General features: G+C 37.1%; 1 protein-coding gene across 9 annotated transcripts in view; it reads right to left on the reverse strand.

The window, feature by feature from the left end:
* csmd3b (CUB and Sushi multiple domains 3b) overlaps positions 1 to 19374 on the reverse strand; it is a 990558-nt gene that overhangs the window by 488712 nt on the left and 482472 nt on the right. For all 9 annotated transcript variants that reach the window (XR_012395232.1, XM_068215335.2, XM_017352314.4 and 6 more), the window contains 2 exons: positions 18816 to 18903; positions 11381 to 11505 (listed from right to left, as the gene is read on the reverse strand). Coding sequence is in view for 8 of the 9 variants with exons in the window: in XM_068215335.2 (XP_068071436.1) it covers positions 11381 to 11505; positions 18816 to 18903 (213 nt within the window). In the remaining variant the exon portion in view is untranslated. The remainder of the gene's footprint in view (positions 1 to 11380; positions 11506 to 18815; positions 18904 to 19374) is intronic.

The raw sequence follows: 19374 nt of genomic DNA on the forward strand, positions 1-19374 counted from the left end.
GATATAATAAATAATACTGCTAATAATAATAACATTATACAAAAGCAAATTGAATGAACTGAAAAAGCCTCCCGAGATGAAGAAAGTAAGGCAGTGGCTTTTAAATTCATGTAGGCTAGAAATAAATTTGCTTTGTAATATTTTAATCATTTATATCTTTATCCTATATATATATCATTATTATATATTTATCCTTAATATATTATACCTTTTTCATATGTAGAGATATTTGCGTATTGCTCTACATCTTGTGTGTGGTGTGTAAGCCAGGCGCACTCTGCGCCAGACAATAGACCGACATTGTTCTGGTCTAAAGAACAGACTATTTACAGTTTCTCAAAATAGCAACGCGCCAAAACACGCCTGCTTTTTTAGACCAGAACGCCTATGGGTGCACATATGAGCGCAAATGCATTTGCTATTTAAACAGCGTAGCGCAACACCTCAAAACGACTCTTGCGCCAAGCTGAAACTAGCAAAAGACTATTGCGCCGTGCCTTGCGCCGGATGTATGATAGGGCCCTTAGTGTTGCTGCCTTTTTATTAAATAAGTCAAATAAATGCAAACAAACGGGCTCAGCGAATGCATATACAATCGATTAACAGCCTCAGAGCTCGAAACAGATCCGTCTTTAAAAGTTTATCAGTTAGTGCTAAAAATCAATTTCGCCATGAAGAAAATGAATGGACTTGCAGAACTCGACTGTTGCACACTATACAAAATCTTCCATTAATTATTTCTCATTCAAGCACCAAGTTTCCTCGTTTTATGTGCCTCATCTTAACAAACAAACATTTCCAGAGGTAATTAAGATAAGATCTCCCTCCGATCCATTTCTCCATCTTCCTCTTCTCTGCATTGGATAATAAAGACGCTGTTTGTTTTACCTCAGTATCTCTCTCTCCATCCCGCTATCTCATCTCATAATGCCTCCTTTCCACTTTTCTCCAGACGTGTGTTACTAAGAGCTACAACACTGATGTGGTGTACACAGGGTGTCCATAAACATCTCACAAGACCACCCCTGCTTTTATTCCTGCAGCCGTACTGTTCTTACATACCGGCGACAACGACTTATGGACAAGCTGGCGATTTAAGAGCTCAGGGAAGCGTTCCAGAAAGCTCCATCAGTCCTGGCGTGTGTGACGTATATCTGCGCATGCTTGTGCCTTTCCCTGACAGCTCAATTACGGCCTGCTAAATGAACGGCCTTGGCTCGGCTCTCTCGCCTGTAGCAAAGCAGCCAGAGAGAAATTATCTATAAAATTAAAGGACGGGATGAGCAAACAAGTCATTACTTGGCCAACGATAACCTGTCACTTGTTATCCCACCTTCACAAAAAAAAAAAAAAACAATGACAAGAAGTCGAGCTTGTGCTGACATTAGTTTATAAATGCAGGTAAAGTATATGAGGAAAGATTGTTTGGATCTGAATTAGGCTTGTCATGATAGCAGATTTCTCACTGTATGAACTTTGACAGAAAATTAAATAAATACAAAATTGCAATAATAAAATTGGGCGTCACGGTGGCTCAGTGGGTGGCACAATCGTCTCACAGCATAAAGGTTGCTGGTTCGAGCCGCAGCTGGGTCAGTTGGGATTTCTGTGTGGAGTTTGCATGTTCTCCCCATGTTCGTGTGGGTTTCCTCAGAGTGCTCCGGTTTCCCCCACGAGTCCAAACACATGCGCTATAGGTGAACTGGGTGAGCTAAATTGTTTGTGTATGTGTGTGAATGACAGTTCGCTGTGATAGGCAGAAGCTGGAAAGGCATCCGCTGTGTAAAGCATATGCTGGATAAGTTGGCGGTTCATTCCACTGTGGAGTACCCAGATTATTAAAGGGACTAGGCCAAGAAGAATTGAATGAATAAATGATTTAGAGCAGGCGGCACGGTGGCTCGGTGGTTAGCACTGTCGCCTCACAGCAAGAAGGACACTGGTTCGAGTCCCCGCTGGGCCAGTTAGCGTTTCTGTGTGGAGTTTGCATGTTGTCCCCGTGTTGACGTTGGTTTCCCCCACAGTCCAAACACATGCGCTATAAGTGTATTGGACAAGCTAAATTGACCGTAGTGTATGTGTGTGTGTAAGAATGCAAAAGTGTATGGTGTTTCCCAGTATTGTGTTGCGGCTCGAAGGGCATTGGCTGCGTAAAACATATGCTGGAATAGTTGGTGGTTCATTCCGCTGTAGCAACCCCCTAATAAATAAGGGATTAAGCAGAAGAAAAATGAATAAATGAATGATTTAGAGGATCTTTGCATAGAATGGCAATTGGTCAAAGTATTTGCTATTATTTTACAGTATTGTAGATGACGATTGATTACATTGCAGTACAAATAAACCATATCCATTTGAAATGGATATGGTTTATTTACATCTAAAACGGCTAAACCCTAAAATGATAAACTGTAAAATATTGAATTCATCAGACAAAATTCAAAGCACAGTTTTGCTGACTTTCTGTGTGATATGATACTATATGATATTATCATATATTATTATGTGCTATTCGTTTTTTAAATAAAATGGTTAATGCCAATAACCTCACTGTATACATAACATACATTTTTTTTAAAAAAGTGACTGACGTCAAGTTATTGACGTTTTTAATAGTGATAGATTGCATGCATCTGTAAATTACAGAACAAAAAATTGTATCATGAATCTGTAACGTACATTATTTTACAGACTTAATCATCTCTATCATGTGTTAAACAATGTATTGTTTAAAACTACTAAAAACATCAATAAGTCACTTTGTTAAACTGCCAATTTTTTAACACCAAAACCCAAGAGTGTATATATAATAATCCCAAAATACAATTCTTAACATAAGCAAATCAAAAAAACAACTGTTAATTAACATATTTTTTATAGAACTTTTAATTTAATTTAATTTCAATTTTTTTTATTTATTTTAATTTATTTTAATTTAATTTAATATAATTTTAGACTTGCCCAGCTACTGAACAAATCGGTTAAATTAATCTCTCTGATATTCAATTATAATGTAACGTCAAATGTTTTTGTTGCCACCTCTAGTGTAGCTATAACTTACAGTATAACCAAATTTAAGGCATGGAAATATGTGTATTTATAAAGTTCTCAGCATAAATAAGTACAACCCTCACAAATTTCTTTTAAATTCGTATTTTTAACAGGAAGCTCTACAATATTATATCTGTGCATATACATTAGATTAATCAGTACTACAGCCAAATCTGGAGCTTATCTAACAAAATACCTTACAATAACAGTACAAAAAACTATACACCCAAATTTGTCTGTTATAGAAAAATATTAATTACAAATTTAAAAAGGTGGAAAAATCAAGAGAAGCAAAAAATGGAAAAAATTAGTTTAACTTTTGTAGGTTGTAATATTTTTTGCAATATTTTGCTTGAATTTAATTGTATTATCTTTCAATTTCTAAATATGTTTGGTGACTAAAATGTTATTTCAATAAATATATCTGTTTAATAAATCTGTTTTATTTATATGCACCAAAGTCCATTGCCTATATTCACTGAGAATTGCATACAAATAATTCATTTTTAAAATGGGCTGTACTCAATTATGCACGTCACCGATTTTATTTTACCTAGGGTAACCTTTAATCAAGAACGTTGTCAGTTCTGTTTGGCATTCCATTAATTAATACATTTTTCCTTCAGGTTAGTCCCTAATTTATCAGGAGTCGCCACAGTGCAATGAACCGCCAACTATTCCAAAATGTGTTTTGTGAAGAGGATGACCTTTAATTCCAACCCATTTCTGGGAAACACCAATACATTCTCACATTCACACACATACACTACGGCCAATTTAGTTCATCCAATTCCCCTATTCACCTTATTCTACTCGTACGAGCCATTTGAATCGTTTCAGCTTGAGACTTTCGGTCTCATTCACTTCAATTAGTTTCTAGAGGTTTAAAACAGCTCGTTATGCTGCATGATGTTGCAAACTGATGTGTTCTTATTATATTATTCTGCTTTGTTTGTATTTTCATGAACACACTTGTATGGAGAGCAAGTAGTTTGACCGTTTTTTGCCGTTTATTGTTCCTAGTAATTTCTCCCATAGGCGACTGAATCGGAAGTTCTAAATGCCAGCTGACCTAGCCAGGACTCGAACCAGCGACCTTCTTGCTGTGAGGAGACAGAGCTAACCACTGAGCCGCTGTTTGGCATTCCCATAAACTTAAAGTTCTAAGCGAACTGTCCATTGCACCAGATAAAATACGCCTCCTTTATGCATCCCTTGTATATCCAGCCATATTTGCTGTTTTACACTTGCCGACATTGAAGCCGACCTCTGCGGGGGAAAAATGGGCCAAGTCAGCACCAAGCATAAAGATTAGAAGACTCCAAGACACTGGAACAGGCTGAACTAAAAAACAATTGCCACCCAGAATGATCAATTACATCATTAAACCTCCAGCACTGTTCCACACCTTTATTTCCCTGCATGCTGTGGCCTTAAAGCCGCAAAACTCCCACGGCACGCATCCAAACAAACACAAATGCACGTTAATAGTCTATCTCTGAAACAACGGCAGCTATTTAAGGGCACTCGTCTTTCTACATCTAGCCCGATTGCTTTTTCTCATTTCAGAGGACAGGAATTACTGCAGTTTGAAAGCACTTGACTCAACACACACACACACACACACACACTCTCAACAGCGCTGAAAAGTAAGCCCAAAATTGAACCGCTAGGGCTGAAATTGTAATACATCATCAGTAATTTACTTTTATGTCCACTTGGTGTCGCACTGTCTAGACTTGCTTCAATGCAGACTATAATATGTGGAAGGTATGCGAGTAATCACTTTCATATTAAAAGGGACCTACAGTAAGGGGACTAAAATAAGGGCCTACTCACACTATGCCATCCGTACCGTGCCCAGGCCCATTTTTCGGATCGTTTGAGAAGTGTGAGTGCGCTGAATCGGGCTCAAGCACGGTTCACTTGGCCGGCCCTGGCCTGGTTGGAAGAGGTGTGCCTGAGCGCGGTTCACTTGGGCTTTGGCGCGGTACGCTTGTGTGTGAGTGCAAAACGCGCCAAAGCCCGAAACTGAAAGCGAGACGTGACTTTTAAGGGGCTGTTTTATATGGATTTATTAATCATTCTTACTGTTCAGTGAACGCAAACTGCCGTAGTTTATTAAATACGAGAACTCCTCACTGCACGACAGCTACGCGGCTTCATCAAACCTCGTCATTCCTGCAGCACGAGGGCTTTATGATTGTTTATGAGCGCCAAAAGTGGCGGATCTGTTCGGCGAAATATCTGACTGCGCATCACCGCATCCCTAAGGACTGTTTGGCGAAATATTTGACTGCATGCCACTGCATAACAAACGACTGAAACGATATAACTAGAGAAATCTCCACTGTGCTGCTGAGTGAGAGAACGCTTCTCACTGAACAGGGCAGCAGTGATGACGTAAGCGTGCCGAGGCCCGTTTGTGGCGTGAGCGCGGGAGGGGGGACAAGCGTGCTTTGGCCCGGTTCGAGGCAACTGTACCTAGTGTGAGTACGGCCTAAGTCTCTGATGTCCCTAGTGCAGGAGTGACCAACCCTGTTCCTGAAGATCTGCCTTCCTGCTGATTTCAGTTGCAACCCATATCAAAAACACCTGCCTGTAATTATCAAGTGCTGTTCAGGTCCTAATTAATTGATTCAGGTGTGTTTGATCAGGGTTTGAGCTGAACTCTTTAGGTAGGTCGATCTCCAGGAACAGGGTTTAGCACCCTTTTCCTAGTGTGTGTGTGTGTGTGTGTGTGTGTGTGTATGTGTGTGAAGTTAAAGCTCAAAACAGCATGCAAATAATGTTTTATAACTCTCTGAAACTGACCCTTTTAGGCTTTGATTCAACATTTCGGTGACTGCAGCTTTAAATTCAAATGAGATTGAGCTATTTTCAAAAAGGGGAGGAGCTCCTTAGCAGGACTAACACTGTGTTGGCATAGAGTGGAAGAACCATGACATCATCTTGTAGGCTAATCGGCTGCTAGCATAAAACTGGCTCCCTCGATAAAATCCCCATAGGATTTTCCCATAGGCTTTTCGAATATTGCAAATAATAAGCTCTGTGTAAATTACACTGTTCATTACGCTTACATGTTTTGTCCAGCCGGATAATCGTCACACCAAAATACAACTTTGAGCACTTTTGGATATTAAATGGAAACTTAAGAACTGAAAAGCCTACATTAGGCTATAAACTGACTGGGGATTTAACTGAAACCCCATTGAAAAAAAAAACATTGAGTTTGGGACGAGGGAACCGGAACTGCTAAAATGTTAACTCGCTTCTAGGTTTTTGCATAAAAATTTATGTTATAGTTCCTCCACTCTATTATCTTCAGCAGGTAAGATGCTAAAACTACAATGGCAGATGGCTGCTTCTCACGTAGGGCTGTTTATGCTAATGAGGGAGTGCCATCAGTAATAGGCGGTCTGATGACACATACAAAGGGAGAATGTCAATCAAAGTTATTGTTTGTATCAAGTTTAATTATAAAAAAAATATGATTAATTCATTTGTATTATTGGATGCTGGCTATATTTACACACTGCTGGCACACAACTGTGTTTAAACGCCTTATAAAAGTGATTTTTACACATTAATTTCCCTTTAATGGCAGATGCTTGGCCAATACAGAGCTCTCTGCAAGCTTAAAATCTGCCATGTTGCTCACATTCTCTCTCTTTTCCAGACTGAAGTGTTTTAGCCAATGGCATGAGCCATAAATGTCAACGTGGCCACTATGGAATTGGAGAAAAATGATGGTGTGACTTGGCTGATAGCATCTTGAGAAGCATTTATTAGCATCTATCTACAGCTGTGACAGAAAAAAGAAGATGGAAAATACAAACCCTTGGCACAAAATCAAAAAGAGAATCATGTATAATATGAAACCCAGCATAATAAAAAAATCTTGTATAATATAATTAAACACACAGACTGTAGTAACACGCTCATTCTCATTGTAATATTGTATCAATCTAATTAAAGGATTTGCAAGATAAACTAAAATATCATGTCTATAAATTATATTTTTGCATTTATTGCTGTTTATTGTGTTTGTCTTTTGGTTATTTTTAGTTTTTCTAATGATTATTTAGGCTCTGTAATGCACATAGTATATGTTTCGATAAAGTGTAATTTTATTCATCTTTTAATATTTGTCAAAATTCTTTTTTTATAAATATATTTTGCATGATTGTATAACCAATAATTACACTCAGAACTTTCAGGACATAGATACAAGTTTTATCAAGCTATTTAAATTAATTTAATAATAATAATACATTTCTGTGTTGGTAAGGATTGTTTTTGCTGCATAGCCCTTAGCATGTAAAAAAAAAATTATTAATTTATTTGTTTGTTTGTTTGTTTGTTTTTATTTGAAAATGCACCATTATGCAAATAAAGGGTTAAAATTTGAAAAAAAAAATGAAATTAATAGCTATCATCTGGAGTGATGCTGGTTAAGAAATATGTCAGTAAACAAATAAATAAAATAAAATAAAAACAATTATAATAAAATATAACAAAATGAAAAATTCAATAAAATAAAATAAAAAACAAAACAACATAAAATAAAAAATAATAATAAAATAAAAAAACAAAAAACAAAACTAAATAAAATGATAAACTAAATAAAAAAAATAAATAAATAAATAAATTTGGATTTAAAAATGAAAAAATAAATAAAATAAATTAAATGAATAAGAAAACAAAATATAATTTAATTAAAATGAAATGTAATTAAAAATAAAATTAAAATAAATAAAATAAAAAATAAGCTAAAATAAAATGAAAACTCAATAAAATAAAAAACAAAACAACAAATAATAAAAATAAACTAACATGAAAAAAGAAATTAAATTAAACAAAAAAATGAAAAAAAAGAAATAAACAAAATGAAAAACAAAACAAATTTTAATTAAAACAAAAAATATATTTAAAATAAAATAAAATAAATAATAAAATTCAAAACAAAATTAAATAAATAAAATGAAAAAAATAAAAAAATTAAATGAAAAACAGAACCAAAAAATAAAATAAAGTAATGCTTTTTTAACATACATTTTGTCCTCTATAGATCTATGCAATTTATTTCTTTTTTTTTAATCTGTGCACAAGAGCTAAATTAATGACAGTTTTACACACATAGCAACAGCACTGGTCAAAACAATTCATGCAAATACCTGATAATAATCCCATAATCAGTAAATCACACAGCCTTGTTCGTGCAATGAAATTCTCCCTCCTAAACCTGCCTATAGTCATTTTCTATTAGTTAGCAAATCATTAAAATGCAATCCAAGTTACTCCCTGACATATCCCGAACTACGTTTTAAATAAACACTAAAAACAGACAAGAGAATTACCCTAACGCCACGACTAAATTAATTAATGACTGCCGTTCTTGCCTAATTAATAAGTGTTTAAAATAACACATTAAAACAAAAAAGGCGAAAAATCCCAAGATCCCTGAATGCTGATGAAAGTGTCCGTGTCACTCCACTTCATTTTGAGCTATAATTAAAGTGTCCTCCTGAATGATGGAGTCAGTCCAGCTCCTGTTTGTTTGCCCAGGGCAGCCGACTGACACTTAAAGCCATTAGGGCTGTGAAAAGCTACAAGTCACTGCTGGCATGCAAATTCTGCTCTGGATTTTTAGCAGTTGCCATGGCGATACTATCAGCTCCAGTAAAAAAAAAAATCATAATAACACAGAATATATTAATAATTTGATTAGTAAGCCTGTCACAGGACAACAGCAAACACTCCTGAAATTAATTCATATTACCCCTTTTACTACAACCCTTCTAGCAACAATTAATCCTACTAAATATTCAGATGAAACATCTCCATGGTCCATGGCTGACCCACATTCTGATCGCTGAAATAAGTGAGTGCTGACAACCTATATATAAGACTGTGTCGAGGTAACTCACTCAAAACATCAACGATTTAAAGTAGATTTATTTCTCCATTCAGTCCATGGATAATCTTGACCATGATTCGCTGCTTAAAGAGGTCATGAGCTCAGAAATAAAGTACAAAATATGTACACAAAAGTCTTGTCCGAGTTTTAGGATCAACAAATAATAACTTGACTTTCAGGAACTTTAATGTGGAGGTTGAAGTACGAGAAGGAGCGCTATCAGGGCCGGAGCAAGCTGAACTGCCGCTCTAGGCATAGGACGGTCACGCTGTCCTCAACCTCGAAGTAAAAAAGGGTGGGGTTGAGGGGGGGAGCTGTCGCGGACGCCGCCCTCTCTAATCTGCCACCCTAGATGCGGATATAACTGAAGGCGCGGGTGGTGAGGGTAGTGTCGCGGACGCCGCCCTCTCTATTCTACCGTCCTAGATGCGGATATAACTGAGGGTGCGGGTGGTGAGGGTAGTGTCGCGGACGCCACCCTCTCTATTCTACCGTCCTAGATGCGGATATAACTGAGGGCGCGGGTGGTGAGGGTAGTGTCGCGGACGCCGCCCTCACTATTCTACCGTCCTAAATGCGGATATAACTGAGGGCGCGGGTGGTGAGGGTAGTGTCGGGGACGCCGCCCTCACTATTCTACCATCCTAGATGCGGATATAACTGAGGGTGCGGGTGGTGAGGGTAGTGCCGGGGACGCCGCCCTCTCTATTCTACCGTCCTAGATGCGGATATAACTGAGGGCGCGGGTGGTGAGAGTAGTGTCGGGGACGCCGCCCTCACTATTCTACCATCCTAGATGCGGATATAACTGAGGGCGCGGGTGGTGAGGGTAGTGTCGCGGACGCCGCCCTCTCTATTCTACCGTCCTAGATGCGGATATAACTGAGGGCGCGGGTGGTGAGGGTAGTGTCGCGGACGCCGCCCTCTCTATTCTACCGTCCTAGATGCGGATATAACTGAGGGCGCGGGTGGTGAGGGTAGTGTCGCGGACGCCGCCCTCTCTATTCTACCGTCCTAGATGCAGATATAACTGAGGGCGCGGGTGGTGAGGGTAGTGTCGGGGACGCCGCCCTCTCTATTCTACCGTCCTAGATGCGGATATAACTGAGGGCGCGGGTGGTGAGGGTAGTGTCAGGGACGCCGCCCTCACTATTCTACCATCCTAGATGCGGATATAACTGAGGGCGCGGGTGGTGAGGGTAGTGTCAGGGACGCCGCCCTCACTATTCTACCATCCTAGATGCGGATATAACTGAGGGCGCGGGTGGTGAGGGTAGTGTCGCGGACGCCGCCCTCTCTATTCTACCATCCTAGATGCGGATATAACTGAGGGCGCGGGTGGTGAGGGTAGTGTCGCGGACGCCGCCCTCACTATTCTACCATCCTAGATGCGGATATAACTGAGGGCGCGGGTGGTGAGGGTAGTGTCGCGGACGCCGCCCTCACTATTCTACCATCCTAGATGCGGATATAACTGAGGGCGCGGGTGGTGAGGGTAGTGTCGCGGACGCCGGCCTCACTATTCTACCATCCTAGATGCGGATATAACTGAGGGCGCGGGTGGTGAGGGTAGTGTCGCGGACGCCGCCCTCACTATTCTACCATCCTAGATGCGGATATAACTGAGGGTGCTGGTGGTGAGGGTAGTGTCGCGGACGCCACCCTCTCTATTCTACCATCCTAGATGCGGATATAACTGAGGGCGCGGGTGGTGAGGGTAGTGTCGCGGACGCCGCCCTCTCTATTCTACCATGCTAGACGCGGATATAACTAAGGCTGCGGGTGGTGAGGGTAGTGTCGCAGATGCTGCCCTAGACGCTAAAGTAGTGGTAGTAAAAAAGGGTGGGGCTGAGGGGGGGAGCTGTGGCGGACGCTGCTCTCTCTATTCTGCTGCACTAGGCGGCCGCCTAGGTCCCCTCCATGGACACGCCGGCCCCGAGCACTATCCTGCTAAAGAATTTGCCCTGTCCTGTGGTTTGTAATGTAATGGGCAGCACAAATGTCTTGATACCTCAGCCTGGTGATGTTCCATCCACTCTGCAGATCTCTCACACACCCCCATACTGAATGTAACCCCAAACCATGATTTTTCCTTCACCAAACTTGACTGATTTCTGTAAGAATCTTGGGTCTATGTGGGTTCCAGTAGGTCTTCTGCAATATTTGTGATGATTGGGATGCAGCTAAACAGAAGATTCATCAGAAAAATCGACCTTCTGCCACTTTTCCAAATGATCAACTAGAAGTCAAGTTATTATTTATTCTTCTTACAACTGGGATCAACAACAAGACTTTCGTCAGGTATAAATATAATAATATAAATACATAATATTAATACAACTCTAATGTTACTCCCTTAATCCTTCTTTATTTTAACGTGAAGATGTGTTTATCAGGTGGCAGACTCACCTCTACAGACAGGTCTATGATCCGTCCATGCGGCAAACACCTCCGCCACTCTCTGACACGTGATGCTTTTGGAGCCCTGGAGAACATGATCTTCATCACAGGTGAACTCGGCTGTGGCACCAATACTGCAGGGACCAAGAGCCATATGTGCACACACACACACACACACACACACACACACACATACACAAACACACACACACACACACATGGAGAATGAAAAAGAAATCAGATCCAACACAAACTCATTAGCAAGACAGAATGATCAGGGTGAGCACCAAATTTAATTTTGATGCATATCAAAAAAATTCAGCGGGGAATATGCACACAGACTTTTTAATTGTCTTGCCATGACTAAATCGCTACGTTTAAGATAGGATTTCTTTTAAAATCTGCAATCTTCACTGCCTGATACAATATAAAGTGGGTCTCAGACCGGACAAGAAGCACTGCACTAAACTGAATTTTCCCCCACCATGCAGGCCCAGATTAAGAACTCAGGGGCCCCTGGGCACATTGTCTTATAAAGCCCTACCCGGCCGCACCCCTATAGTTATATAAAAAATAAGGGAAAAAAAAGAAGAAAAAAAAAATATATATATGTATCTTTTTTTATTTTTTTTATTTAATTAATTTACTTTTTTTTAATAAAATGAATCTGTAATTTTTTGCCCACATATTTAAATAAATTATATAAAGTACATATATATGTAAAGTCTTTAAAGATTTAACTTATTTTTTAAAGCATTGGAAAAAAAATACTAATAAAACTAGTGAAAATTAATGTTTTTTACTTGTTCAAGTTCACTGAAAATATTCTATATATAATATAGTACTAATATTTATGTTTTATTTATTCTTTTTTAAGGGTATTTAAATGTATAACTTTTACAAACGTATAAAGCATATTATTGGCATGGCATATATTACACAATACCTCTCCAAACCAGCAGACGGTGGATTCGAACCGGGTTGATCAATCATGTCAAAAGATGATGCTGTGCGCTTTAGGAGGTACGCCACTCTCGCTGTAATCTACTTCGCTATTTACTCATGTTGTTTCTGTCAATCAGGCATCGATGGGCATATTCACATTTGCAATTAGCCTAAAAAGGAACTCCAAAATTGGCTTTTTATTCCCCTCTCAGGGGCCCCAAGTGCACACGGGCCCCTGGGCCTGTGCTTATAAGGCCCATTGGTTAATCTGGCCCTGCCGGCTTGTCTTAAAAATATGGACATTTATTTTACCCCAGTATTTTCAATAGATTTTCTGCTCTCGCCCTCTGATCCTGTCGGCGCTTGCATTTATTTAGCTTTTGCTTAAGTCTATTAAACTGAATGTATATTAACTACATTATAACATCAATGCTGAAAAAGGAAATCGTATGAAATCAAAAATAGTCACATTAGTATTTCACTGAGAGTTTATCGTTGGCTGAAAAACACTAGCCCGTTCAGTGGGTTATAAGACTGCATGTTAGACACGATAATGAACACAACATTGATATCATGGGCACTTCATAATACGGTGAATAATTATGTTTTATTTAACTTTTAGAGTGTTTTTTAAGAATATTCACATTGCATTTGCTGTGTTTACATCAGCACCAAATGCATGGAGGTTTAATAGGTTAATGAGCTTGATAGCTCAAATATGAGCATTTGTGACATGTTAATCTGGCCTATCGCATGCTGAAACGTTGACTAATAAATACTCTCGACTGTTTATAGGAATATTGTATGTCACCACTGTGCAGTAAGGATTCAATTAGTTAAACTCATAATGAAAACTACAAATTTATTAATCTTAGCTGATGTTTATTTCTAAATTCATGTCTAATTACACGTTAAAATAGAAGTCATATTATGATTACAAATCATAACCATTTTATAAAATGGGAGTTAATAACTAACATTTTTTTTTGCTAACTAACATAGTATCTGTAATAAATCTGGATTTTTCTCACTGTTGATTTTAGTGCATTAGCTAATTCTTATTAATACGTTTTTATTCTAAAGTGAACCTATACTTATTGAACATATATATTTATATATATATATATATATATATATATATATATATATATATATATATATATATATATATATATATATATATATATTGCAATTTTTGAAATCTATCTGAGCATGTATATACAATAAAGCAATAATACACTGTGTATGATATGCTATTATACATATTATATTCTTTTTAATGCAGTTTACTTCAATATTTTGATAATTACTCTATATACCAAAATAAAAGCTTCAGCAATTATTCACAATAAGAAAATTTGATAGCCTATTGCATATCACTGAAAAGTACAACCCAGGCTCATTGTTGATACGTACCCCTATATACTTTTCTGGAGATCCTGAAATATGTCACAGGAGGTACTTTTTTGTTGTTGTTGCAGTTTTTGTTTACACAAATCCATCAGACACCGCTCTGTATGCTTTTTTTATACCTCAGATTTCACTCGCGAGTGCCATTCGCGCCTGCTTTTCTCACGTAAATCCAACAGAGGGCCGCTGTCAGCGGATCCACTTGTTAAGTGTGATGTCACGCGGAGCGGCTTCCAGGTCCAAGCGCTCTATTCAACTGAATGGGGAGACTCATGAAATGGTAATAATAAACATATACGAAGCGATTTAATGCTTTCGAAAGTCACGATCACAATATATATGTCCATGCCTAATATCCGATGGCCAAAAAGTGATTCATTGTTTTATAAATTGTTAAAATTTTGGTATTTGTTATGCAGCAAGCCCAGCGTTTGTTGTGTACACTATCACTTTATTTAAAATTAATTTTAATGTGTGATATGAATAAAAAGTGATCATAAACGAATGATTTCTCAACTCAAATGAATGGTGGCTTGGACCCGGAAACAGTATTACATACATCAAAAACACGTCACCACCTAACAAGCGGATTGACAGACCAACCCATACACTCCCTTCCCAAAACCCAACCGACAGTGTTTTCAAAAGGACAGATTGACCCCATCACCCCTTTTCTACACCCAACCGACAGTGTTTTCAAAACTAATCCAGAAAAAAAAAACAACCGACAGTGTTTTCTGCCCTCTAGTTTTTACCACGTTATCAGATCTTACAATGTTCTCACACTGCTATTTACTTGTTTATTTTATTTTTTGCCTTTTGACTTTGTATTACCCACTTTCTGAAATCGTTCTTCTACTCAAAACCTGTTGTTTCGGTCAACTCCTCTTTGCATCTCAAGTCTGCCAACGTACGTGGCGAGCTACTAAGTAAACTGGTCACAGCGGAAAAGCTGTCCAAGGAAGGAAGTAGTCAGCTGGTAGTGCGAAAAGCAACAAAAGCTGTCGATGCTGTCATATCGCCCTGTAGCGTTCGTTTTAAATACGAAATGCAGCCATAGGTAGCACTGGCTACATAATTCGTGCTCTCCAAAAATGTATACGAGGGTACATATTCACAATGAGCCTCAGTTTGAAAAGTTCTGAACATATTTCCAGAAACAAAAAAGTTCAGATTGAATATGTTGTCTACTCTCAGGTCTATGCAAGCACATATCTCAAAAAGGAAAGTATTGCAGAATGCGCAAGAGAGAGAGATAAATAAATGAGAGAAAATCAAAAGAGCGTCTCATCTAGTGTACAATCGATACTGTGATGTGACCTGATACTCTATAAAACTCTAGCTTAAAGCTTCTTCCATTCCTTCGGTGACCTTAAATGCGTTTTCATTAAAGATGGAAAACACAAGCAGCTCTCTCTCAACACGTTGCACAATCTGATGCGTAAAAACCATTTGCTAACAAACATCAAACGCTCCTGCGGTGTTTGCTGCAATCCTAAAGTCACATTACACAAAAAAGAGAGAAGAAACTCTGAATCGGCTAGCCCTAATTAGCGATAAAGCTATGCTCCATGCACATATTGCCGGTCTCCCTGTGGAGCTGGCATTAGCCTGACATTGGGAGAGTCTTGAAAAGGTCTGGAACATGATTTATATGCTCTGGGAGTGTTAAACAGAGGACACTACTGTAAGATATTCAGACGCTACAATATTAATGACAGGTATCAGTGTAGAAGTGCTGTCTCCATAATACAGGTTTCTTCTCTCTGAATATGTAAGAGCTGACTGTACATTATCCTAGTTATTACACACTATTCGTCTAATAAATAAATATGAGGCGATCAAGTATTTATGATTGTATCTTATCTGTATATAACCTCAATAGTTTGTTTTAAAGCAATAGTGCATTGGAATGAACAAAAGAGTTACACAGCAACAATTGTATGCATAATAATGCCCAAATGGCAAGCAAGAATCATTTTAACTCATATAGTGTGACGTCTAATGGACAGGAAGTACTGTATAAAAACAATAGGAATGCACAATATATTGGCGGCCATATCGGTAAATGTCTACCTATAAATAAAAACCTTTTTGAAGCCTTTTGTTTTATAAACAGGCTCAAAAATCTCATATAAAGTTGGAATTTTATTATTTACTGTATATCTCAAGTATTGCCTTCAAAAAAAAAAGAAATTATTGGTTATCGGTATGAGTTCTAATGGACATGGGGTACTTTATTAAAACAGTAGGGATGCACAATTTATCGGCAGCCATATTGGTAGGTATCTGCCAATAAATATAATTCTTTAAAGGCGTTTGTTTTATAACTAGCCTCAAAAAAAGTCATTTGACATTTTATTTTTTTATCAGGGTACTGTGTATTTCAAGTATCACCCTTAAATAAAAAAATAAAAAATTATTGGTTATTGGTATGAACTCTAATGGACACTGAGTACTTTATAAAATACAGTAGGGATGCACAATATATCGGCAGCTATATCAGTAACTTTCTTCCTATAAATAAAACATTTTTAAGCATTTTGCTTTTTAACCAGGCTCAAAAAAAGTCATATAACATTTTATTTTTATTAGCCTACTGTAGATCTCAAGCATCGGCCTGAAAAAAAAAAAGAAAAGAAGAAGAAATTATCAGTTATCCATATGACTTCTAATAGACAAGGAGTACTGTATAAAAACATTAGAGATGCACAATATATCGGTGGCCATATCGGTATCTACCTATAAATGAGAGCATGTCTTTTTAGGCATTCTGTTTTAATAAACAGGCTCAAAAATATCATATAAAGTTTTATTTTTATTATTTACTGTATATCTCAAATCTCGCCATTAAAGAATTATTTTTTTTAAATAAAAAAAGAAATTATCGGTTATCGGTATGTATTAAAATGAACACGGAGTACTGTATAAAAACAGAAAAGGTGCACAATATATCAGTGGCCATATCGATAAATTACTACCTATGAAGAAGAATCTTTTTAGACCTTTTGTTTTATAACCAGGCTCAAAAAAGTGATATAAGGTTTTATTTTTATCAGCCTACAGTATATCTCAAGTGTAACCTTCAAAATAAAAAAAAGAAGAAATTATTGATTATTGGTATGAATTCTAATAGACACAGAGTATTGCATAAAAACAGTAAGGATGCACAATCTATCAGCAGCCATATCGGTAACTATCTACCTATAAAATAGACCATTTTTAAAACCTTTTGTTTTATAACCAGACTCAAAAATTTTATATAAAATTGTATTTTTATGAAAAATATTTTCTTTTTCTTTTATCAGCCTACTGTTTATCTCAATTATCGCCCTCAAAAATGTAAAAAAAAAGAAATGATCAGTTATCGGTTTTAACTCAAATGGACACTGACTACTGTATAAAAACAGTAGGAATGCACAATATATCGACATCCATATCAGTATATATATATATATATATATATATATATATATATATATATATATATATATATATATATATATATACCAGACTCAAAAAAGTCCTATAAAGTTTTATTTTTATCAGCCTACAGCAAATCTCAAGTATCGCCATCAAAAATAAAAATAATAAGAAATTATCGGTTATTGGTATGAATTCTAATGGACACAGAGTACTGCACAATAGACACGGAAGGGCTGCACAATATATCGGCAGCCATATCGGTAACTATTTACCTGTAAATAAGACTATTTACCTGTAATTTAAGCCTTTTGTTTCATAACCAGGCTTGAAAAAAGTTTAATAAATTTAAATGCTTACAATCTACTGTATATCTCAAGTATCATTCTCAAAAAATAAATAAATAAATAAAAAAAGAAGAAGACATTATCAGTTATCGGTATGAACTCTAATAGACATGGAGTACTGTATAAAAACAAAAGGGATGCACAATATACCAGTGGCCATATCTATAATTTTCTACTTATAAATAAGAATTTTTTAAAGCCTTTTTTTAATAACCAGGCTCAAAAAGTTTGATTTTTCTTAGTCTACTGTATATGTCAAGTATCGCCCTCAAAAATAAAAAGAAAAGAAAATATTGGTTATCGGTTTCTCAAAAAAATCCTTATTAGCATTCAAACAAGATTTAGACAATGATATTGACATTTCTAGCAACAATTATGGAGCTTTTCTTTCAAGATAGGCAGCACAAAACACTCCTTTGTTATTCTTTGTTTGTTTATGGTGTTGCATTTTTTAAAAACAAAAAGTCCTTTAGTCCCTTCTTCTTGATGGCATCATGCGTTTCATTAAATATGGCAAGTGATGATTGGTTGGGAAGCTATACGTGAACTGCAATCAAAATTGCACACTTTTCTACTAAAATGTGTTAAATCAATGTGTTAAATGACATGTTCAGCCCAAGCTCAAGCTCATTAGATAATTTTATTTTAGCCTACAGTTTTTAGTTTTGAAAAACGTAGAACTCATTGCGCTGGGTACGATTTGCAGCACATTTCAGATGGCATACCCACTAGAGGGCACTGTCTACAATTTACCAAAATTGAAATACATTACCTAGGGTACATTTTGTAGTACATTTTAGCTGCACATTCTTCTTGTAAATGTCCATGCCTTACCAGACTCAAACCTAAGTTCACAACATCGTACAAATGGAGCTACTGACTAAACAGATCAAGTCAGAAAAAAATAAATAGGTTTGACAATCGTATACAACTAAAAATCAGACTCCATTTTGTGGTATTTATTTGGTGTTAAGTAAATTACTGGGCAAAAATAATAATGTATTCGTCAGTTCAATGTCAATTAAATTAAAACTGTCCCTAGTGTTCATTTTACATATAAACCAGTCAAATTTATGTTTAAGTACATTTTTGTAGTTACACACAAAAATGTAGGCTGAAGCATGCATTTTTACTTTGACTTGTTTCTGTTCACACCAGAACAAGGATTTACATTTAAAATCATGTCACGGTTAATATTATACCAGATAAAATAAAATACATGTATAATGCTAGTATTATTGAAGAATGCTAGAATAAAAGTCATTAGATCCCTTCAAGTGAAGCTATCACAGGGACACACAGGACCAAAGGAGGTTTACCTAAAGTCGTTGCCAATGCGTTTGCCATTTTCCGGTTCCCCTGGGTCCGGACACGAGTTTGAAGCCTGTTTGATTCCTCCTTCATTTACTGCAAATTCAGAGCACAGTTAGCCATTAGACACATACAAACAGATAAACAGAGTTCCCGTCATGCAAGCTTCATGCAAACATATTCACAAAACTGCTGACATCACAACTTGACGACGGGGAGAAGCTTAAAATACACAGACCAAAACAAACACACACACACGCACGTTTGTTTTTGTGAAAAGTGGGGACATTGCGTTTACATTCATTTTATACTGTCCAAAACGGATTTTGTATTGCCCTCACCCCACCCTACCCCTAAACCCAACCATCACAGGAGACTGTGTGCAGCTTTACTCACTGATTAAACTCATCTTGTGTGATTTATAAGGTTTTTGAGAAATGAGGACGTCACCAATGTCCTCATATTTCACCTCCTTTTTGTAATACCTGCATCATACCCATGTCATTATACAGATTTGTGTCCTGATATGTCACAAAAACACGTACACACACACACACAGACAAACAC

The sequence above is a fragment of the Danio rerio genome, chromosome 19 (genome assembly GCF_049306965.1).
Source record: "Danio rerio strain Tuebingen ecotype United States chromosome 19, GRCz12tu, whole genome shotgun sequence".
NCBI lineage: Eukaryota > Metazoa > Chordata > Actinopteri > Cypriniformes > Danionidae > Danio > Danio rerio.